The sequence below is a fragment of the Sapajus apella genome, unplaced genomic scaffold (genome assembly GCF_009761245.1).
Source record: "Sapajus apella isolate SASKATOON/1434 unplaced genomic scaffold, GSC_monkey_1.0 scaffold51, whole genome shotgun sequence".
Classification (NCBI taxonomy): domain Eukaryota; kingdom Metazoa; phylum Chordata; class Mammalia; order Primates; family Cebidae; genus Sapajus; species Sapajus apella.
In genome coordinates this window covers 1,560,498-1,585,087 of record NW_022436991.1, presented here as the reverse complement: position 1 = coordinate 1,585,087, position 24,590 = coordinate 1,560,498, and the positions used below count along the sequence as shown (strand labels likewise).

Below are 24,590 nucleotides of genomic sequence, written 5' to 3'. Positions count from 1 at the left end.
TCTCTTACTTCCTTGAGCAGTGGTTTGTAGTTCTCCATGAAGAGGTCCTTTACATCCCTTGTTAGTTGTATTCCTAGGTATTTTATTGTCTTTGTAGCAATGGCAAATGGCAGTTCATTCTCAGTTTGGCTCTCTTTAAGTCTGTTATTGGTGTATAGGAATGCTTGTGATTTCTGCACATTGATTTTGTATCCTGAGACTTTGCTGAAGTTGCTTATCAGTTTCAGGAGATTTTGGGCTGAGATGATGGGGTCTTCTAAATACATAATCGTGTAATCTGCAAACAGAGACAATTTGACTTCCTCCTTTCCTAATTGAATACCCTTTATTTCTTTGTCTTCCCTGATTGCTCTGGGTAGAACTTCTAATACTCTGTTTGAATAGGAGTGGTGAGAGAGGGCGTCCTTGTCCAGTGCCAGATTTCAAAGGGAATGCTTCCAGTTTTTGCTCATTCAGTATGATATTGGCTGTGGGTTTGTCATAAATACCTTTTATTATTTTGAGATATGCTCCGTCGATACCTAGTTTATTGAGAGATTTTAGTGTAAAGAGCTGTTTAATATTATCAAAGGCCTTCTCTGCATCTATTGAGATAATCATGTGGTTTTTGTCTTTGGTTCTGTTCATGTGGTGAATTACGTTTATAGACTTGCATATGTTGAACCAACCTTGCATCTCTGGGATGAAGCCTACTTGATGGTGTGATGGATAAGCATTTTGATGTGCCGTTGCAATTGGTTTGCCAGTATTTTATTGAAGATTTTTGCATCTACGTTCATCATGGATATTGGCCTGAAGTTTTCTTTTCTTAATGAGCCTCTGCCAGGTTTTGGTATCAGGATGATGTTGGTCTCATAAAATGAGATTCCCTCTTTATGGATTGTTTGGAATAGTTTCAGAAGGAGTGGTACCAGCTCCTCTTTGTACGTCTGGTAGAATTTGGCTGTGAACCCATCTGGACCTGGGCTTTTTTTGGTTGGTAGGCTATTAATTGCTGCCTCAACTTCAGCCCTTGTTATTGGTGTATACAGAGTTTCAACTTCTTCCTGGTTTAGGCTTGGAAGGATGCAAGTGTTTAGGAATTTATCCATTTCTTCCAGGTTTACTGGTTTATTTGCATAGAGTTGTTTGTAGTAATCTCTGATGGTGGTTTGTATTTTTGTGGAATCTGTGGTGATATCCCCTTTATCGTTTTTTATTACATCTATTTGATTCTTCTGTTTTCGTTTTTATTAATCTGGCTAGCAGCCTGTTTTGTTGATCTTTTCAAAAAACCAGCTCCTGGATTTATTGATTTTTTTGAAGGGTTTTTTTGTGTCTCTATCTCCTTCAGTTCTGCTCTGATCTTAGTTATTTCTTTTCTGCTAGCTTTTGAGTTTTTTTTTTTTTTATCTTGCTCCTCTAGCTTTTTCAGTTTGTTGATTTTGGATCTTTCCTTGCTTCTCATGTGGGAATTTATTGCTATAAATTTCCCTCTAGATACTACTTTAAATGTGTCCCAGAGATCCTGGTATGTTGTGTCTTTTTTCTCATTGTTTTCGAAGAACATCTTTATTTCTGCCTTCACTTCATGGTTTATCCACACAGCTTTCAAGAGCCAGTTGTTAAATTTCCATGAAGTTGTGCCATTCTGAGTGAATTTCATAATCCTGAATTCGAACTTGATTGCACTGTGTTTTGAGAGACTGTTTGTTATGATTTCCGTTCTTTTGCATTTGCTGAGGACTGATTGACTTCCAATTATGTGGTGAGTTTTAGAGTAGGTGTGATGTGGTGCTGAGAAGAATGTAAATTCTGTGGATTTGGGGTGAAGAGTTCTGTAATGTCTATTAGGTTTGCTTGGTCCAGACCTGAGTTCAAGTCCTGGATATCCTTGTTAATTTTCTGTCTCATTGATCTGTCTAATATTGACAGTGGAGTGTTAAAGTCTCCCACTATTATTGTCTGGGAGTGTAAGTCTCTTTGTAGGTTGTTAAGAACTTTCTTTACATATCTAGGTGCTCCTGTATTGGGTGCATATATATTCAGGATCATGAGCTCTTCTTATTGCATTGATCCCTTTACCATTATGTATTGCTGTTCTTTGTCTCTTTTGATCTTTGTTGGTTTAAAGTCTATTTTATCAGAGACTAGGATTGCAACTGCTGCTTTTTTTTTTTTTTCTCTCTCCATTTGCTTGGTAGATCTTCCTCCATCACTTTATTTTGAGCCTGTATGTATCCTTGCATGTGAGATGGGTTTCCTGGATACATCACATGGATGGGCTTTGACTTTTTATCCAATTTGCCAGTCTGTGTCTTTTGATTGGGACATTTAGCCCATTTACATTTAAGGTTAATATTGATATATGTGAATTTATCCTGCCATTTTGATGCCAGCTGGTTGTTTTGCACATTAGTTGACACCATTTCTTCATTGTGTCAATGCTGTTTACCATTTGGTACATTTTTGGAGTGGCTGGTACTGGTTGTTCCTTTTTATGTTTAGTGCTCCTTTCAGGAGTTCTTGTAAGGCAGGTCTGGTGGTGATGAATGTTCATAAAGGATTTTATTTCTCCTTCGCTTATGAAGCATAGTTTGGCTGGATATGAAATTCTAGGTTGAAAGTTCTTTTCTTTAAGGTTGTTGAATATTGGCCCCCACTCCCTTCTGGCTGGTAGGGTTTCTGTGGAGAGGTCTGCTGTGAGTCTGATGGGCTTCCCCTTGTGGGTAACCCAACCTTTCTTTCTGGCTGCCTTTAGCATTTTTCCCTTCATTTCAACACTGGTGAATCTGACGATTATGTGCCTTGGTGTTGCTCTTCTTGAGGAATATCTTTATGGTGTTCTCTGTATTTCCTGGACTTGAATATTGGGCTGCCTTGCTAGGTTGGGAAGTTCTCCTGGATAATATCCTGAAGAGTGTTTTCCAGCTTGGGTTAATTCTCTCCATCACGTTCAGGTGCACCTCTAAAATGTAGATTAGGTCTTTTCACATAATCCCATATTTCTTGGAAGCTTTGTTCATTTCTTTTTACTGTTTTTTCTCTAATCTTGCTTTCTCATTTTATTACATTGAGTTGACCTTCAATCTCTGATATCCTTTCTTCTGCTCGGTCAGTTCGGCTGTTGAACCTTGGGTATGTTTTGCAACGTTCTCGTGTTGTTTTTCAGTGCCATCAATTCATTTATATTCTTCTCTAAGCTGTTTATTCTCATTAGCATTTCCTCAAACCTTTTTTCAAGGTTCTTAGTCTCTTTGCATTGGGTTAGAACATGTTCTTTTAGCTCAGAGAAGTTTGTTAATGCCAGTTAACAGTTCATCAGACTCATTCTCCATCCAGCCTTGTTCCCTTGATGGTGAGGAGTTGTGATCCCTTGGAGGAGGAGAGGCATTCTGGTTTTGGGTGTTTTCATCTTTTTTGCACTGGTGTCTTCCTATCTTAGTGGATTTATCTACCTGTGGTAGATAAATCTTTTGTAGTTGGTGGCTTTCAGATAGGGTCTCTGAGTGGATGTCCTTTGTGTTGATGATAAAGTTATTTGTTTCTGTTTTTTAGTTTTCCTGCTAACAGTCTGGCCTCTGTGCTGTAGGACTGCTGAAGGCCCTTTTCAGACCCTGCTTGCCTGGGGATCACCTGCACTGGCTGCAGAACAGTAAGGGTTGCTGCTAGTTTCTCTGTTCTTTGTCCCAGAAGGATACCTGCCTGATGTCAGCCTAAGCTCTCCTTTATGAGGTGTGTCTTTGAATATACCGGGATTGGGAGCTGCTTGAGGAGACAGTTTGTCCCTTACAGGAGCTCAGGTGTTGAGCTGTGAGCTCTGTTGTTCCGTTCAGAGCTGTTGGGCAGGTACTTTTAAGTCTTCGGCAGTGGAACTCATAACCACCTTTTGTTCCCAGGTGCTTTGTCCTGGGAAGGTCGGGCTTTATTTTTAAGTTCTTGAGGTGCTGCTGCCTTTTTTCAGAGGTGTCCTGCCCAGCGAGGAGGTAGCCTAGTCACAGTCTGCCGGCAGAGGCGTTGCTGAGCTGCCGTGGGCTCTGCCCAGCTGCTGTGTCAACTTCTTTGTGTTTTTGTTTATAGAGGTATAGTTAAAACTGCCTCAGTAATGGCGGTCTGTGTCAGTAATGGTGGACTGCCTCAGTAATGGCAGTCTGCCTCAGAAATGGTAGACTCTCTGTTTAATGGTGGACTACCTTGATATTGGTGGACTGCCTCAGTAGTGGTGGACTGCCTCGATAATGGTGGACCCCCTTCCCACCACAGAGCTGGACTGTCCCAGTTCCAGTTGTACTTGCTGTGAAATTCTCAGTCCAGAGCATTTCACATTGGTGATCTTTGTGTGGGTGGGACCTGTGGACCCAGATCACCTGGCTCCCTGTTTCAGCCTCCTTTTTTTCGGTTTAATGGGCGATTGTGTCTCCCAAGCATTCTAGGCACCAGTTGAAATGGTGCCCAGATTTGTGTGAATTTTTGTGCGGAGACCTGCTGCACCGGCTAAAACAGCCATGCTGGAGACTCATGGCACTCTTCCGCCCGGGAATCTCCTGGTCTGTGGGCAGTAAAAATTCATTTGGAAATGTGGTGATCACTCACCCTCTGCATTCTCACTGGGAACTGCACTCCTGAGCTGTTCCTCTTTGGCCATCTTGGATCATCTCACCTCCACTCTAATTCCTAACTGGCTCAACTGCCCTGTGACAGCTTAGAGTTTCACTATGAGCTCCTGCCATAGACTCAGAAAGAAAGCGGGATAAGTGACTCCTGTCTCAAGCATTCCCCACAACTCATCCATTACTCCCCATTCTGGGTCTGAAGCCCAAAGAGGGAAAGTCATTTGACATGATTTTAGTCTTCCTCCTCTCTCTTTCTTTTCCTTATCACGTCTTGCAAGAACTGGAGGAGTTAGACATCTCATCCCATTCCTCTCTGGTCCATTCTTGTAAAAATTCTGTTGTCTTGCCAACCAAGTCTGGTCCTTACTATGCTGAAAGGTGGAGATTTTTTTAAAAATGGAGGACAAAACACCTTCTAAAAACAATAGTGTGACTTCACATTTTATTACTGTCTGGCTGCGAAATCATTTCTGAATGTTAGAGACTTGAATATTACCTCCTTCAGAGACAGTAAGGAAGTGCCTAAGTCCATAGATTGTAGATTCAGACTGCCAGGTTCAAAGAATGGCTCTGCAGTTTGAAATGATGTAACTTTGGGCCATACCTCTCTGTGCCTTGGCTTTCTCCTCTACACAATGGGGTTGATAACAGTATCTCATAAGGATGCCTGGGATAATTCAATTGGTTAGTTATGGTTTAGTGCAGGATACCTCATAATCCTGTAGGAAGTAGAAAAATTCCTCTTCAAAGTTTCCTTTCTTGTTCAAGAATGAATCATAGTTAGAAATAACAGTTTGTTTTAAAGACTTTCTTTAAAGCTTTCTTGCTTTTTGCTGATAACTCTTTGCTAAGTCCTGTCCTATGTAGCTGTTAGATATAAAAGAATAAATACATTCTATGTCCTTGTACTTTAACCAAGATATTTATATTATTACTTTTCTAAGTCCTTTTGCAAGCCATTTCCTGTCCCTTCTTTATTTAGACTTCCTCTTTTACTTTTGTTCTCCATTGCCTTTACCTAGTCAAGCAAGTTTTAAGTTTTAAAACTTAAAAGTTCAATTTTAGATTGCGAAGTCTGGCTCCAACCAACAGAGATCAGACACAGGAGTAAAGATGACCCCGACCCCAAATGCATAAAAGATAAATATGTCTGCTTTTCCTTTGTTAGTTGTACTCTCTTGGCAAGATAGCTAACAGGAACACTCTTTCTACAGAAAGTAAAATTGCCTTGTTGAGAGATTCTTTGTCTCAGTGCTGATTTTTCCTTGCAGCACTGACCATCTGTTTCCAACGACCCCTTTATGTTTATTATATATGCAAGTGTGTCTTCACCTTCCTCATCATTATCAACATCATCATTTTTTGTGTGTTACCCCTGTAATGAATCCCAATTTCCCAACCCTACCCGGGAATATGGAAGTCATGGGTCATTCAGAGCCAAGCCCACAAACTCAGGAAGACAAGAAGAAAAAAACACATCATTAACTTAAAAGATACATAGTCCATAAGCACTGCATTCTAGTTGATAAAGTTATGTCCATGGGGATATGGGTTAACAATTCTGATACTGCTATAAATATGTACTGGAATTGAACAATTAACAAATGGATGGTGAATAATGGGAGCCAGATTTATTACTCTTGGAGTGAGAGATTACAGGTAATCGAGTGAGGAGGCTAGAATGATTCATTTGACAATGAGTTAGAATTAGAGACATTGGGAAGACTTCATACTTGGGTTAATATAGACACAGAGTTGCATCTGTAAATTTTTGTAGATATGTGTGTATATACACGTGTTAGCATACACACCTAAATTCCTTTACCTTGTCAACATGGAGTAGAAGCAGCCAGCACACTAGCACCCAAATTTTGGTTTCTAATATTATTCTCCAATGAAATGAACCAGGCTCCTTGAAGAAATGGCTTATTCTTGGACCAGGATAACAAATCTGTGGAACATGAGCCTGGAGAATCTTGTACTGGGAGAAAGTAAGAAAGTGATTAGAAAAATAAAAAATGAAGGGGATATGTCAAAGGAGCCAATCACCATGTTTTCTGATGCCCAGATTTGGAATAATCTGAGCAATAAAACAAAATACAGTATTATTGGATTATAACCCAAAGTATAAAATACATGTCCATGTGTCTACACTGATATGAAGACATGATTGAGCCAACAAATAAATGGGGAAGAAGAGACAAATCTTCCATGAGAAATAATTCCAAATATTTTATGTAGATATGTTTTTCCTCTCAAGGAGGTAGAACATAACCCCTACTTGTTAAGTATGGTGTGAATGGCCCATAAAGTATGGAAAAGGGGGAAAACAGAATAATTTTACAGAGGAGAAATCTGTCTAACACTACCTAAGCCAGGTGGTAAAGTTTAACATCAATGGTGATGAGCCATCATAATATGTATTTTTGCTGTTTTATAATGAGAATATCACTTTATCTCCATTATTCCCCCCACCCCCAAACCCATAACTCCAGTCTAATCATGACAAAAACATGAAGCAAATTCCAATCGACCCGGCGTGGTGGCTCACACTTATAATCTCAACATTTTGAGTGGCTGAGGTGGGGTCATCTGAGGTCAGGAGTTCAATGCCAGCCTAGCCAACATGGTGGAATGCTATAGCTACTAAATATACAAAAAATTAGCCAGGCGTGGTGGTGTGTGCCTGTGGTCCCAGCTACTCGGGAGGCTGAGACAGGAGAATCACTTGAACCTGGGAGGTGGAGGCTGCAGTGAGCCGAGATTGCACCATTGCACTCCTGCCTGGGTGACAGAGCAGGACTCTGTCACAGGTAAAAAAAAAAAAAAAAAAAAAAAATCCATTCTACAAGATAGCTGACCTGTACTCCTCAAAACTTTCAAAGTCATCAAAATAGGGAAAGTCTGAGAAACTGTCGCAGGCAAGAGGAATTTAAAGAGAAGCGACTAAATTTAATGTGGTACCTAGATAATTTGAAACAGAAAAGGACATTAGGTGAAAACTAAGGAAACCCAAATAAAGTGTGGGCTTTAGTGAAGAGTAACATATCAATATTGATTCATTCACGGTAACAAATGTACCATACTAATATGTTAATGATAGGGAAACTGGGTCTGGAGGATACAGGAACTCTCTGTACTATCTTTGCAGTACTTCTGTAACTCTAAAACTGTTTCATAGTCAAGAGTTTATTTAAAAAATATATTGTTCAAGGCCAGGCACGGTGGCTCATGCCTGTAATCCCAGCACTTTGGTACACTAAGGCAGGTAGACCACTTGAGGTCAGGAGTTCATGACCAGCCTGGCCAACATGGCGAAATCTTGTCTCTAATAAAAATACAAACATTAGCCGGGTATGGTGGCTCACACATGTAATCCCAGCTACTTGGGATGCTGAGGTGGGAGGGTCACTTGAACCTAGGAGGTGGAGATTGCAGTGAGCTGAGATCATGCCATTGCACTCCAGCCTGGGTGATAGAGTGAAACTCACTCTCACTCTCTCTCTCTCTCTCTCTCTGTATGTATATTTCAGATAGATAGATAGAGACAGAGAGCACGCGCACACGCTCACATGAGAAGCTCTTTACCAACTGTCTGGAACGTTGTGTGTACTCGACAAAACTACACTATTTGACTATCCTTGGGATATGCTTTGAAGGAGTCACTACGTTGTCATTCCTTTAAGATAAGCCAGAATGGTCTAGTCTCTGACAGTTAATATTTGTCTTTCTACACAGAGAAACTTAGAGCGTCCTCTCAGTATTTGTAACTGAGCATTTTTATCTTAACTGGCTCTACCTGAATTGCATCCATTCTATTTCCTTGTTGAGTAACTAAGATATACCACACAACAGGAGTTACATGGTGGTTACCTAGGCATAAGTCTGCCGGATGCTTCCAATTAGAGTAATTGTATCTTAACATTCTTTGAAAATGATACATGAGGCTTCTTCTCTGTCTTAGGAAGGAGAACACAGGACACCATCAATTTCTCGTTTGCGGACTGAGAGTCTGCATGTAAAAAGAGTGTCACAGAAGGGCAAGTCTTCCTTAGTTATTTTGAAGGGTCCTAATGAGTTGCACTTATCATGAAGTGGGGAAAGTTATCTTGTGGCATTGGAGAAGAGGTACCTTTCCACAGAGGTGGGGAAGATATCTCTGAGGCTGGGGAATGTTTAGAAGGGAAGTCATTCTTTGGAGAGCAAGACATCTTACTGGATTCCATCTATTGCTATGACTGTGCACAAGAAATTATATGTGTGTATATGCATGCCTATATACTTATATGTATATGTACATATGCATACGTATATACATACACACATACACGCCTATTTCTTCTCTCAACTTGGCAAGGGCAAGATTTGCAGATTATAACCTAGATCTCATTCATGCTGCATTTTTTTCACTCACCCTATTGTTGTTCTTTTCTTGGATTCCAACCTGGGCTTATCTCCAATCTGCATTTTTTGTTTCTCCTCCTTAGCTGAGTATATTTGTGGAAAACTCACAAAGCAACTGGGTTGCCAGGTCTCGTCCTTTCTTCCTGTCCAGTAAAATAAAAATGACATTTAGAAAACCCAGTCACAAATATATGTTTAATATATTTTGATTGCTGCCATGAAACTGGATTTTAATATATCTGATTATTCAATGCCAAGAAGCCCGTGCAAAATGGCTATCTAAAACTGCCAGAAATTTTGCTTTCTCTGGTTCTTAATGTGAAACTGGAAATGCGACTTTGGGGTGTCCTCAATTCTTCTTTTGAGAGGGATCGCTTTGGTGGGCTTGTGTGATTATGCCTACTTATATTAGGTACCTACTCGCTGCCTCTGAGGTGTCTCAGAAATTGGGAAAAATAATCTAAAAGCTAATACTTTATAATGGAATATCATGTGTTGTGTTTAATAATATAAAAGGTGGTCAGTCCCAAGATACTCAGTGAGGAACATTTCTGTAGAATTCTTTTTCTTTAATGAGGTGTTTAGTATTTTCTCTGGCAGACCTAGAAACAGGATTTGAGCCTGAAGGTTGGGTCTGGGACTGACGGATCAGAGAGACGAAACAAAGGACTTATGCTGGAGGATAACAGGCTTTGAAGGTTCAGTTCTTTCATTAGACAGTCTAGTGTTTGGCATGTATTTCCAGGGGTAGGAGAACCTGCCATTGAGACATTAGTTAGCTTACTAATGTCCTTAGGCACACTCTATGCACCATTCAGCCAATTTGTTGTTTGAAATTTCTACTGTAGCTCTGTAGAAAACTGAGGGGCAATACTTTTTCCATCTTGATGCAGTACTTGGGTTTGCTCCATGGGCAGCCTTCCTTCTAGTCAATTTCAGCTTCCCAGAGGAAATCCAGGCAACAATTGCCATGGTCAGAACTCTACCTCGTAAGTGCCAGGAGCCACAAAACATACTCTTTAGAAGGGGGCTTCTCTCTCCTTAGCGTCTTTCAGGTGGGCGTGATTCTTCTTTCATAATGAAGAAAGGTTTTTTCCACTCAGTAGATTCTAATTCACTTGACTTGATGGCCTTGTCGTTGTTTGACTCCAATGATTCCAAGCAGAAAAATTGATGGAAGAACTGTGATTTGCCCAGTTTAGATCACATGCTCTCCTCGAGTCCAATCACTGTAAGAAGAAGAAGGTATTGGGAATGGTCTGATTCCAGCCCCATGCTGACTGTGATGGCCCGGGGTCTGACTTACTACAGCGTGGTGGGCCCTTAACTGTTTGGGCACATTCTTACCTGCTTGTCAACTGCCAGGTCTTAGATCCCTGAGTGACGGTATCTCTGGCCACTAGAGCTTGCCTTGCCTGGGAACGTGGGGTGTTGCAAGTGCTAACGAATTAATGTCTCCCAGAAACATCGCTCAACCAATGACTAACAGAAGTTTGTGTATAAATACTAAGGATTCCTTTGTCCTTGGGGTGACGTAATTTTGAGGCATGGATTCAATATCATTTACTAGAATTCCAAAGTGGGATTAAACTCTGGTTGACTACATTGCATCTTGTTTGGCATTGCACATTTTATTTGCTGCTTCTTGTTCCTTAACGCCCCCATCCTTTTGCTAAAAGTATTTCCTGAGATCACCTGCCAAATATGCTTGAATTTGAGTCCTTTGGTACACTGCTTTATCCCCACTTGAGTTGTGTGATGAGCTGCCAATCATGGTAACTGTCTCAGTTTGTGTTTCCCCAGAAGAGTCACTACGATAAACACTTCGCACAAAACAGTAGCTATCCACCAAAAAATAGATCATGAAACACACGCACAGACACACACACACACACAGCAGTGGCAGCATACAATGAGAACTTACAGTAAGCCATTTCCCACTGGTCCAATACTTGGGAACAAAACATGTCTGGCCTGAGACACCCAGGGGAAGCAGACAGGAACCCTGGTGGGTTGGCTTTGGTGAGGAGACTGTCAGAGGATATTGGGGTCCAAGTTGCAGTGAAACCATTCCTAATCAACACCTTTTCTACTGTTACTTTATTAAGCCTGGGACTCTCCCAGCACCGCTGAATCTCAATCAAAAAGCTATCATGGTAGAAGGATACATGCATCTCTCCAGACGCTGGCCAGTGACTGGGTTACTTGGTTCTTATGTTTGGCGACATTCCCATTAAACACTTGGGCTTGTGTGATGGCTCATGCAGGTGAAACGATAGAAATATTCTTCCTATCATCATACCTCAGCTAGGGTATCCCTGCCTCTTTCCATTAGGGTTTGTTGGCTTCTAAAGCTAAACATTTTCCATATACATCAGGGACTGAGTTATCTAAAAGCAAAGCCTGGGAAAGGGGTTCAGATGCATCTGATTCTGAGGGAGTGCTCTTCAGGTAACAAACACATCAAAGGTTGTGGGAGAAGCACAGTAGGAACGGTTACGGAGCCACATAAAAATGGGATCTCAGGTAAGGTCCAGATTCAGGGGTTGTCGAACTATAGCCCTTGGGTCAAATTTGGTTCCACCTGTTTTGGTAAATAAAATTTTGTTGTAACACAGCCATGACCATTTATATAGTTGTCCCGTGGTATCCGTGGGGATTTAGTTTCATGACCCTCCATGGATACCAATATCAACAGATGCTCAAGTCTGGTATATAAAATGGCATTGTATTTGCATATAACCTACTCACATCCTCTCATATTCTTTAAATCATCTCTAGATTACTTATAAAACCTAGTATAACACAAATGTTATATAAATAGTTGTTGTACTGTATTTTTACTTGTATTATTTTTTATTGTATTATTTTTAATTGTTTAATATATTTGATTGCACTTTAGGTTCTGGGGTACATGTGCAGAACATGCAGGATTGTCGCATAGGTACATACAAAGCAATGTGGTTTGCTGCCTCCATTGCCATCACCTATATCTGGCATTTCTCCCCATGCTATCTCTCCCCAACTCCCCGCCCCTCACTGTCCCTCCCCTATTTCCCCCCAACAGACCCCAATGTGTAGTGCTTCCCTCACTGTGTCCATGTGTTCTCATTGTTCAACACCAACCTATGAGTGAGAATATGCAGTGTTTGATTTTCTGTTCTTGTGTCAGTTTGCTGACAATGATGGTTTCCAGATTCATCCATGTCCCTACAAAGGACATGAACTCATCATTTTTTATGGCTGCATAGTATTCCATGGTGTATGTGTGCCACATTTTCCTTGTCCAGTGTATCACAGATGGGCATGTGGGTTGGTTCCCAGTCTTTGTTATTGTAAACAGTGCCACAGTGAACATATGTGTGTCTGTGTCTTTATAACAGAATGATTTATAATCCTCTGGATATATATCCAGCAATGGAATTGCTGGATCAAATGGAATTTCTATTTCTTGGTCCTTGAGGACTCACCACACTGTCTTCCACAATGGTTGAACTAATTTACACTCCCACCAATAGTGTAAAAGTGTTCCTGTTTCTCCACATCCTCTCCAGCATCTGTTGTATCCTGATTTTTTAATGATCACCATTCTAACTGGTGTAAGATGGTATCTCAATGTGGTTTTGATTTGCATTTCTCTAATGACCCATGATGATGAGCATTTTTTCATGTTTGTTGGCCTCATGTATGTCGTCTTTTGTAAAGTGTCTGTTCATATCCTTCACCCACTTTTGAATGGGCTTGTATTTTTCTTGTAATTCTGTTTTAGTTCTTTCTAGATTCTGGATATTAGCCCTTTGTCAGATGGGTAGATTGCAAAAATGTTTTCCCATTCTGTTGGTTTCCTGTTCACTCTAATGATTGTTTCTTTTGCTGTACAGAAGTTTTGGAGTTTAATTAGGTCCCATTTGTCTATTTTGGCTTTTGTTGCCAATGCTTTTGATGTTTTAGTCATGAAGTCCTTGCCTATGTCTATATCCTGAATGGTTTTGCCTAGATTTTCTTGTAGGGTTTTTATCATGTTAGGTCTTATGTTTAAGTCTTTAATCCATCTGGAGTTAATTTTAGTGTAAGGTGTGAGGAAGGGGTCCAGTTTCTGCTTTCTGCACATGGCTAGCCAATTTTCCCAACACCGTTTATTAAACAGGGAATCCTTTCCCCATTCCTTGTTTTTGTGAGGTCTGTCAAAGATCAGATGGTTGTAGATGTGTGGCATTGCTCTGAGGCCTCTGTTCTGTTCCATTGGTCTATATCTCTGTTTTTGTACCAGTACCATGCTGTTTTTATTACTGTAGCATTGAAATATAATTTGAAGTCAGGTAGCGTGATGCCTCCAGCTTTGTTCTTTTTTGCTTAGAATTATCTTGGCTATGTGGGCTGTCTTTTGGTTCTAGATGAAGTTTAAGGTGCTTTTTTTCCAGTTCTCTGAAGAGGGTCATAGGTAGCTTGATGGGGATAGCTTTGAATCTATAAATTACTTTGGGGAGTATGGCCATTTTCACAACATTGATTCTTCCTAACCATGAGCATGGAATGTTTTTCCATGTGTTTATGTCCTCTCTTATTTCCTTGAGCAGCAGTTTATAGTTCTCCTTTAAGAGGTCCTTTACATCCCTTGTTAGTTGTATTCCTAGGTATTTTATTCTCTTTGTAGCAATTGTGAAAGGCAGTTCGTTCTTGATTTGGCTCTCTTTAAGTCTGCACTTTGATTTTTGTATCCTGAGACTTTGCTGAAGTTGCTTATCAGTTTCAGGAGATTTTGGGCTGAGACGATGGGGTCTTCTAAATATACAATCTTGTCATCTGCCAGTAGAGACAATTTGACTTCCTCCTTTCCTAATTGAATACCCTTTATTTCTTTGTCTTGCCTGATTGCTCTGGCTAGAACTTCCAATACTCTATTCAATAGGAGTGGTGAGAGAGGGCATCCTTGTCTAGTGCCAGATTTCAAAGGGAATGCTTCCAGTTTTTGCCCATTCAGTATGATATTGGCTTTGGGTTTGTCATAAATAGCTTTTATTATTTTGAGATATGTTCTGTCAATACCTAGATTATTTAGACTTTTTAGCGTAAAGGCTGTTGAATATTGTTGAAGGCCTTCTCTGCATCTATTGAGATAATCATGTAGTTTTTGTCTTTGGTTCTGTTTATGTGGTAAATGACATTTATAAACTTGCATATGTTGAACCAGCCTTGCATCCCCAGGATGAAGCCTACGTGATGCTGATCAATAAGCTTTTGATGTGCTGTTGCAATTGATTTGCCAGTATTTTATTGTAGATTTTTGCATCTATGTTCATCATGGATATTGGCCTGAAGTTTTCTTTTCTTATTGAGTCTCTGCCGGTTTTGGTATCACAATGATGTTGGTCTTATGAAATGATTTGGGAAGGATTCCCTCTTTTTTGATTGTTTGGAATAGTTTCAGAAGGACTGGAACCAGCTCCTCTTTGTATGTCTGGTAGAATTTGGCTGTGAACCCATCTGGACCTGGGCTTTTTTTGGTTGGTAGGCTATTAATTGCTGCCTCAACCTTCAGCCTTTGTTACTGGTCTATTCAGGGTTTCGACTTCTTCCTGGTTTAGGCATGGGAAGGTGAAACTGTCCAGGAATTTATCCATTTCTTCTAGGTTTACCGGTTTATGTGCATAGAGTTGTTTGTAGTAATCTCTGATGGTAGTTTGTATTTCTGTGGAATTGGTGGTGATCTCCCCTTTATCATTTTTTTGCATCTATTTGATTATTCTTTTTTTATTAATCTGGCTAGTGGTCAGTCTATTTTGTTGATCTTTTCAAAAAACTAGCTCCTGGATTCAATAATTTTTTGAAGGGTTTTTTTGTGTCTCTATCTCCTTGAGTTCTGCTCTGATCTTAGTTGTTTCTTGTCCTGCTAGCTTTTGAGTTTTTTTGGTCTTGCTTCTCTAGCTCTTTCAGTTTTCATGATAGAGCGTTGATTTTAGATATTTCCTTGCTTCTCATGTGGGCATTTATTGCTATAAATTTTCCTCTAGACACTGCTGTAAATGTGTCCCAGTGATTCTGGTATGTTGTGTCTTCATTCTCATTGGTTTCAAAGAACATCTTTATTTCTGCCTTCATTTCATTGTTTATCCAGTCAACATTCAAGAGCCAGTTGTTCAGTTTCCATGAAGTTGTGTGGTTCTGGGTTTGTTAAAACTGATTTCTAATTTGATTGCATTGTGGTCTGAGAAACTGTTTGTTATGATTTCCATTCTTTTACATTTGCTGAGGAGTGATTTGCTTCCAATTATGTGGTCAATTTTAGAGTAGGTGTGATGTGGTGCTGAGAAGAATGTAAATTCTGTGGATTTGGGGTGGAGAGTTCTGTAAATGTCTATTAGGTTTGCTTGGTCCAGTTCTGAGTTCAAGTCCTGGATATCCTTGTTAATTTTCTGTCTCGTTGATCTGTCTAATATTGACAGTAGAGTGTTAAAGTCTCCCACTATTATTGTGTAGGAGTCTAAGTTTCTTTGTCAGTCATTAAGAACTTGCATTACATATCTGGGTGCTCCTGTATTGGGTGCATATATATTTAGGATCGTTAGCTCTTCTTGTTGCATTGATCATTTTACTGTTATGTAATGTCCTTCTTTGTCTCTTTTGATCTTTGTTGGTTTAAAGTCTATTTTACCAGAGATTGGGATTGCAGCGCCTGCTTTTTTTTTTTTTCCTCTCCGTTTGCTTGGTAAATCTTCCTTCATCATCCCTTTATTTTGAGCCTATGTGCGTCCTTGCATGTGAGATAGGTTTTGTGGATACAGCACACTAATGGTTTTTGACTTTTTATCCAATTTGCCAATCTGTGTCTTTTTACTGGGACATTTAGCCCATTTACATTTAAGATTAATACTGTTAACCTTATTGTGTGAATTTGATCCTGCCATTTTGATGCTAGCTGGTTGTTGTGCCCTTTAGTTGATGCAGTTTCTTCATTGTGTTGATGCTGTTTACCATTTGGTACTTTTTGGGAGTGGCTGGTACTGGCTGTTCCTTTCTATGTTTAGTGCTTCTTTCAGGAGTTCTTGTAAGGCAGGCCTGGTGGTAACGAAATCTCTCAGCAATTGCCTATTCACAAAGGATTTTTTTTCTCCTTTACTTATGAAGCTTAGTTTGGCTGGATATGAAATTCTAGGTTGAAAGTTCTTTTCTTTAAGGGTGTTGGATATTGGCCCCCACTCCCTTCTGGCTGATACGGTTTCTGTGGAGAGATCCACTGTGAGTCTGATGTGCTTCCCTTTGTGGGTAACCCGATCTTTATTTCTGGCTGCGTTTAGCATTTTTTCCTTCCTTTCAACCCTGGTGAATCTGACAATTATGTGCCTTGGTGTTGCTCTTCTTGAGGAATATCTTTGTGGTGTTCTCTGTATTTCCTGGACTTGAATATTGGCCTGCCTTGCTAGGTTGGGAAGTTCTCCTGGATAATATCCTGAAGAGGGTTTTCCAGCTAGGATTCATTCTCTCCATCACATTCGGGTACAACTCTCAAATGTAGATGAGGTCTTTTCACATAATCCCGTATTTCTTGGAGGCTTTGTTCATTTCTTTTCACTCTTTTTTCTCTAATCTTGCTTTGTTGTTTTATTTCATTGAGTTGATCTTCAATCTCTGATATCCTTTGTTCTGCTTGGTCGATTTGGCTATTGAAATTGTGTATGCTTTGCGAAGTTCTTGTGTTGTGTTTTTCACCTCCATCAGTTCATTTATATTCTTCTCTAAGCTATTTCTTCTCATTAGCATTTCCTCAAACCTGTTTTCAAGTTTCTTAGTTTGTTTGTATTGGGTTACCCCATGTTCTTTTAGCTCAGAGAAATTTGTTATACCCACCTTCTAAAGCCTATTTCTGTCAATTCATCAGACTCCTTCTCCATCCAGCCTTGTTCCCTTGATGGTAAGGATGTGTGATCCCTTGGAGGAGGAGAGGCGTTCTGGTTTTGGGTGTTTCCATCCTTTTTGCTCTGGTTTCTTCCCATCTTTGTGGATTTATCTACCTGTGGTCTTTGTAGTTGGTGGCTTTCAGATGGGGTCTCTGAGCAGATGCCCTTTTTGTGGATGATAAAGTTTTTTTTTTTTTAGTTTTCCTTCTTACAGACCCCTCTGCTGTAGGAACTGCTGGAGGTCCCTTCCAGACCCGGCTTGCCTGGGGATCATCTGCAGTGGCTGCAGAACATAAGGGTTGCTGCCTGTTTCTTCTTCTGTTATCTTTGTCCCTGAAGGATACCCACCAAATGTCAGTCTGAGCTCTCCTTTATGAGGTGACTCTTTGGATATACAGGGATCGGGGAGTTGCTTGAGGAGATAGTCTGTCCCTTATAGGAGATCAAGTGCTGAGCTGTGAGCTCCATTGTTCCATTCAGAGCTGCCAGGCAGGTATGTTTAAGTCTTCTACAGCGTAACTCATGACCGCTTTTTTTCCCCAGGTGCTCTGTCCTGTGATGGTGGGGCTTCATTTTTAAGTTCCTGATGTGCTGCTGCCTTTTTTCAGAGGTGCCCTGCCAAGCGAGGAGGTAGCCTAGTCACAGTCTGCCAGCAGAGGGATTGCTGAGGTGCTTTGAGGTCTGCCCAGCTGCTGTGTGAACTTCCTTGTGATTTTGTTTATAGAGGTATAGTTAGAAATGCCTGAATAATGGCAGTCTGCCTCAGAAATGGTGGATTGTCTCTGTAAAGGTGGACTGCCTCGGTAGTGGCAGACTGCCTCAGTAGTGGTGGACTGCCTCAGTAATGGCAGACACCCTTCTTCCCACAGAGGTGGACCATCCCAGGTCCTGCTGTGTTTGCTGTGAAACTCTCAGTCCTGAGTGTTTCAGATTGCTGGTCTTTGTGTGAGTGGGACCTGCTGAGCCAGATCACCTGGTTCCCTGTTTCAGCCCCCTTTCTTTCAGTTGAATGGGTGACTCTGTCTCCCAGGTTTTCCAGGCGCCAGTTGAAATGGCCACCCAGGTTTGTATGAATTTTTGTATGGAGACCTTCTGTGCCACTTGAAACGGCCATTCTGGAGACTTATGGTACTTTACCACCCAGCAATATTCTGGTCTGTGGGCAGTAAAAATTCTTTTGAAAATGCTGTGATTACTCACCCTCTGTTCTTGCTGGGAACTGCACTCCAGAGCTGTTCTTATTCAGCCATCTTCAGTCATTGAAATTCCATTTTTAATTTTTTTTCTTGGTATTTTCTAATCCACAGTCGGCTGAATCCAAGGGTATAGAACCTGTGGATACAGAGGGCCACCTGTCTCCCATGTAGGGCTGCATTCATGCTACCATGGCAGAGGGGAGTAGTTAAAACAGAGACTGATGGGCTACAAAGTCTAAAATACTTACTATCTTGCCCTTGACAGAAAAAGTTTGCCGATCTATATTCTAAACTTGACCCAATCCATCTGAACTCTGGAGCATCCATCATTTCATAAAGTTAACGCCATATTGAGGCAAGGGGCTGGCCTTTGTACTTCAGTGTCAGCAGGACATTGGTTGATGACCACCTGAGGAGGTGCGTGAAACATATTAACCCCTGGCCATGGCTCCCATCAGCCAAGGGCAATTCGCTGGGTATTGAAGGCAGCTGTGAGCTATTAGCAGCCAACATTTGCAGCAACTGGAAAATGGGTACACATGCTTGATCCTTCAAGGTATGGCCAGCATCCACTGCAGTGCATACCTGGATCAACACATGTGTTTTATGAAGCCAGGGGAACCCGTACTTTCCACCTGAAACTGAGCCATCATTATCTCACAATGATGGAATGGATAGATGGGAGGCGACAACCAAATAGGAATGGAATCTCCCGTTTGGTTCTTGCCTCCCATCTATCCATCCCATTGCTCTAAGGATGAAGATATGGGGATCCTTACCAGTGTTCACCGAGTCCCACTAGCCTCCCCAGCCCCACCTTATTCCACTTTCCTCACTCTGTATCCTCTAGCTGTGCATGACGAGAGCTCAGTGGGCAATTCCTTCTGTTGCAAAGCATGTCGGGTTACACCCAGCTTCAGGGCCTTTGCTCATGCTGTTTCCTCTGCCTGAAATACCCTCCCTCATACCTTCTACCTTCCACCACACTGCAGTACAGGTATTGATCGACTTACGACCTATGCAACTTACGACCATTCGACTTTACGACCACAATCGCTAGCCACAACTGCTCCGTGTCTGGCAGTGCAAACGTTGCCCAGCTGGGCCTACGACAGTGCGGACCAGCTTCCAGCAGCACTACCATCTCCGCATGCACCATTTCAACTGTTATCTCAGACTTGGTACAGCAATTTGTGTTTTGTGTCTTGGATATTTTTCATCAAACCCCTCCCAATAAACTTCTTATACATTTCGAAGCAACGGACCCAAACATCAAATGATTTGCAAGGATTGAACGGATGGCGCACAATGTGTTTCGTCCGTATCGTGAAATTTATGAAGGAAAAAAAGAAACATACAATTCAGACAAAGCTCACCATGTTTATGAAAAAACCAACTCCGGTAACCCCAACTGCTGCCTCAGATGACGACATCAACGTTCTGCAGCCAAGCACCAGCGGCCAATAAAATGTTTCGTACATGTTTATATATTTTGATATGTTTTGCAATTGGGAAAATGTTTCCTATGGTATTTTTTACACCTGTATTTTGTATTTTTGTATGCACCTGTATTTTGTAATTTTGTATGCTTTGCAAATATTAAACCAGTTGTACTGGTAATGCAGTGTTTTACTTAAACCTGACAAATGTAAAAATAAGAAACAAAATGGTGTAGAGATGATACAAATGGCATAAAATGAACAAAGAAAATTATGATATATAACAATAATAAAAGAAAATTATGATAAAATATGACTTAAAGATTTTTATAACATCATTTCACGGTACTGTACGTATAGCCTACTCAACTATGACCAAATTGTGTTACGACCGGTCTGTCGGAACCAATCGTGGTCGTAAGTCGAGCACTGGCTGTATTATAACAACCCTCCTTCCTGTAGATCTCAGCTCAGAAAAACCTCGTATCAGAAAAACCTTCTTGAATCTAATTTCCTCTCAAGTAGCCAATAATTAGTTTGTCTTTACATATGTTTCTGTCTTGTGCAAACCTGTAGCTTGTAAAAACACACCCATAGAGTTTTTTATTTAACAACAAATGCTATACTATTTGCTTTCCTTTAAAGCTTGCTTTTCTCCGTTTAACAATATAAACCATAAGAAACTATCCAATTTTTCATTCTTTTTTTAGCACCTGAATGACATTCCATCTTATGTGTACATATGTACATCATATGTATTATAATCATTTAAGAACTCCCAGCCAGGCGCTGTGGCTCACACCTGTAATCCCAGCACTTTGGGAGGCCAAGGCGGGTGGATCATGAGGTCACGAGTTCAAGACCACCCTGGCCCATATGCTGAAATTTCGTTTCTACTAAAAATACAAAAATTAGCCAGGTGTGGTGGTGCACACCTGTAGTCCCAGCTAAGTGGGATGCTGAGGCAGAAGAATCACTTGAACCCAGGGTGTGGAGGCTGCTGTCAGCCGAGATCACACCACTGCACTACAGCCTGGGTGACAGAGCAAGATTCCATCTCAAAAAAAAAAAAAAACAACCCATATTGATAGGAGTTCAGATTGTTTCTGCCTGTGTGTGTATGTTTTCATTTTATAAATAATGGTGCAAAAACATCTCTCAACAAATATCCTTACATTCTGATGCTTTTATTTCTGTTGGCTCAATTGCTAGAGGTGGTATCGTTCAGTCAACATATACATGCACTTCATGCACTTAACATTTCAATAGTCAGTGTTAGATTTCCTTCTGCAAATGTAGCAAACTGCATGGCCAGCAGCAGCTCTAGGAGGCTTTCCTGTGCTCGGCTTCTCTGCCAGTACTCACGTCTTTCAATCCTTTTAACGTCTGCCAGTCTCTTGGCAAAGGAATGGCTTCTCATTGTTCTGACTTGCATTTCTTTGATCGTTACTGAGGTTGGGCATCTTTTTATACAAATATTACTTCAATAACAAAAATAACCCCTCTACTCATAGGACCTTCACATGTTAATTTAACATGTTTTGAGCATATCCGTTGAGATGATGTCAGAAAAACACCCACCTGTCCTCATTTGCTCTCCAGTTAAGATTAGGAACTCACTTGTGTCCCATGTATCTGTGAACCCTCTACTGTTTTGTGACTTGCATCCCTAAAGGGTGGGAGAGTTTTGGTCTCCAGGGATATGGTGACGGGAGGGAAGGTAGACAGTTATGCCCTATCTGTGACCTTCTCCTTCTGTCTCTTCACTTCCAGACACCACCCAGATGAACAACGCAGTGCCCACCTCTCCTCTCCTCCAGCAGATGGGCCATCCACATTCGTACCCGAACCTGGGCCAGATCTCCAACCCCTATGAACAACAGCCGCCAGGGAAAGAGCTCAACAAGTATGCCTCCTTAAAGGCAGTAGGTAAGGGCCTCCTGATGGATCTTTTTTCCTTTCTCCTCTTTCCTGTCCTTTGTAGCTTCTTGTAGAAGCTTCTTATACTATTGCTGGATAGTATAAGTGAATAGGGGTATGGATAGATAGATGATCGGATAATTCTACCTACCTACCTATTTATTATCAATCTGTCATCCATCCATCTTTCTTTCCATTCATCTGCCTATCCACTTATCTACCAATCTATTATCGATCATCAATCTTACATCTACCTACTACCTATCCATCTATCATCAATCATATATCTACCTATTACCTATCTATTGTCATTTATCTACCTACCTATTATCTATCTGTCTGTCTGTCTATCTATCTAATCTTCTGGTTCTCTCTACCTGGGACCCAGCTTTCTAAGGACCAGAGCCCCTCAGCTGCTTTCTCTCACACAGAACAAGTCCTACATTGCTGTGTGAGGCAGGGTGTCTGGGTGAGGGGCACATATGCGGTGAGGGCTATTTTCTGGGGAGAAGGACCTGGTTGCTCATTTCTTCTCACTGACATTTTAACCCCTTTAGCATCTTCATCTACCCTCGTTGATCCTCAGGGAATCTTGACACAGAATCTAGGTCTTTCCGTCTCAGAAATGCCTTACCCTTTAGTGGGTAACACCCTTCATCTACACAGTCCATACCATTTCTAAGAAGTTGGTAAACAATGCGCATTCCTGTCCCAGGCAACTTCTCTCCAGGATTTAAATATTTACTAGGGTGGGCATCCTGAAGCTACTACTAATTGAGTTCTTATCAAGTGCAGGACATCGAATTAAACCCTTGTTTTCTCATAGTGATCCAAAGGTGAAGTCGCAATGATTATTCCAATTGCCAGATTGGAAAACTGAGACTCTAAGAGGCTAATATAACTTGCCCAAGTCAAGCAGCAGTGGGTGAGAGAGATGAGAATTGAATCCTGTTTTTATCACTCCACAGCCACTGCTCCCACCACTGCCCTGGTTCCTTCAGTTCATTCTTCAATTTAAACATGCGGGGGTGTGATAGTAACCCTAACAGTGACTAAGGCTCTTGAACAGTTTGCTCATAAAAGGGTTCTATTGGATAGAAGCAACAGCCGCAGAAAGCGGTTCCTGACTCCTGATTGGCTGTGGCAACCTCAGGGTGTCCTAAATCAATGGTTCTCACATGTGGATGACAATTACTAGAATCACCTGGAGAGCAGGTACAACGCACTGATGCCCACCCTAGAGATTTTAATTGAACTGGTTGACCAACTATGTTGGTCAGGCTGGACTCAAACTCCTGACCTCAAATCATCCATCCGCCTTGGCCTCCCAAAGTGCTGAGATTATAGGCATGGGCCACCACACCTGGCCAGAAAGGTCTTCTTTAAACATTCTCCTTTTCCTACACCAAGTCCTCACTTTCCCAGCAGAATTGACTGTCAGAAGCTCCAAAGCATTAGAACAATTCACTCTGAGTGGAATCCTGTTGTATGGGTAGAGGTCCTTCTGCTCTTCAGTTATTCATAAAATTTGTTTATCTATTCCCACATACTGTTGGTTCCTGGAAAACTCTGGACAGGTAGAAAACCCCACAAATCATGTACTTTCTTTTATTAACTGTTCATCCTCTTCCCTCTCCCCCCAAACACAATGCCAGTTCCCTCACTAGAGATAGGATGGGAGATACTTGCTGATTGATTTCAGTATGAAATATGCTAATCCTGTTTTAAACTAATACCAGAACCCAAAGCACAGACACAACCATGTGTCTATGATGCCTGTGATAACTTATGATCAACACACATCAGAATCACAAAACAAGCATTTTGGTGCCTAGCATAGGGCCAGGCACATACTAGGTACTTAGCAAGTGTTTACACCAGAAGCCTCTCTTTGGGAATTCATGTTCCCTGATATCTTAGGATTTCCAGATGGAATCATTCAAAGAGTGACTGTGCCAGATTTATAATACCAAGGACACGGGATGTTCAGACTGACACAGGCTTTTCTAAATCTAAAGCCTTGTAAGACCCTACATACTGGTTACCCATGTCCAACGTTGAATTTCTATGCCCAGCTCAAGCCTCATTATGTCCCACGACCACAGATTTCATCTCTTCCATAGTGCCTGTTTGCACAGCATATGCATCCTAAGCACATTCAAATATACTCAGTATTACTAGGAAGGGATGAGGGGTGTTACCTAGGTGAGCAAGAGTCAAGGCATCTTTGCCAATGTAACTGTGAAAGCCTTCATGTGCTATTTGGTGGCACACTTCTCCTTCTGACCCTTGCAGTTAGATAATAAATAGCATATGCCATTATATTTAATTCTTCTTTAGGCATTTAAAAAATCAGTCAGGCCAGGAGTTGAAAACCAGCCTGTCCAATATGCCGAAACCCTCTCTCTAGTCAAAACACAAAAATTAGCCAGGTGCGGTGGCAGGCCCCTGTAATCCCAGCTACTTGGGAGGCTGAGGCATGAGAATCACTTCAACATGGGAATCACTTTAAATGTTAATATTTTAAATATTAACGATTTCAGTGCCTGGATGGAAAAATATCAACATTAGGCCGGAGACAATGTGGTCCCTGTTTGGAATCCAGCTGGCAGCTACAAGCACTGTTAAAAACTCTGACAGGCTCTGTGTTCTTCTTTATTAAATGGCCTCACATCCTGAACGCAGGAATGCATTCATTTAAATAAACATTAATCTTTAATGTTGAATTCCGAAAACACAAACACAAATCATAGTTGGTTGTTCTGTGACAATGATCTAGTACATTATTTCCTCCACATTAAACCTACCTGGGAGGTAGAGGTTGCAGTGAGCTGAAATGATGCCACTGCACTCCAGCCTGACACCCAGTCGGTGTCTAAGAAAATAGCAGAGGGATATTCCAGCAGAGCTCCTTGATTTTCTCCAAGATTTATGTGGGGTTCCTCTATGTAGCAAATGTCTGCAGTGCACTTGGGATTAAGTTTTCAGTGTGAAAATCATTTCACGCTCTTTGAGTAACCCTCTGTTCATAACTCAGGAACTCCTGAAATGTTTGTTGAATGAATGAATGAATGATCTTGTCGTTGACAAGAATAAAAAAAAGAATAGCTTGGTTGTAAGGAAGCACCCTTATAACTCCTAGAA

The 24,590-nt window shown here is 41.1% G+C and overlaps 1 protein-coding gene across 2 annotated transcripts in view; it reads left to right on the top strand.

The window, feature by feature from the left end:
* Nucleotides 1–24,590, top strand: part of SHISA9 (shisa family member 9) — a 341,003-nt gene that overhangs the window by 288,553 nt on the left and 27,860 nt on the right. For both annotated transcript variants that reach the window (XM_032242730.1, XM_032242729.1), the window contains exon 3: nucleotides 21,300–21,455. In XM_032242730.1, the coding sequence (XP_032098621.1) occupies nucleotides 21,300–21,455 (156 nt within the window). The remainder of the gene's footprint in view (nucleotides 1–21,299; nucleotides 21,456–24,590) is intronic.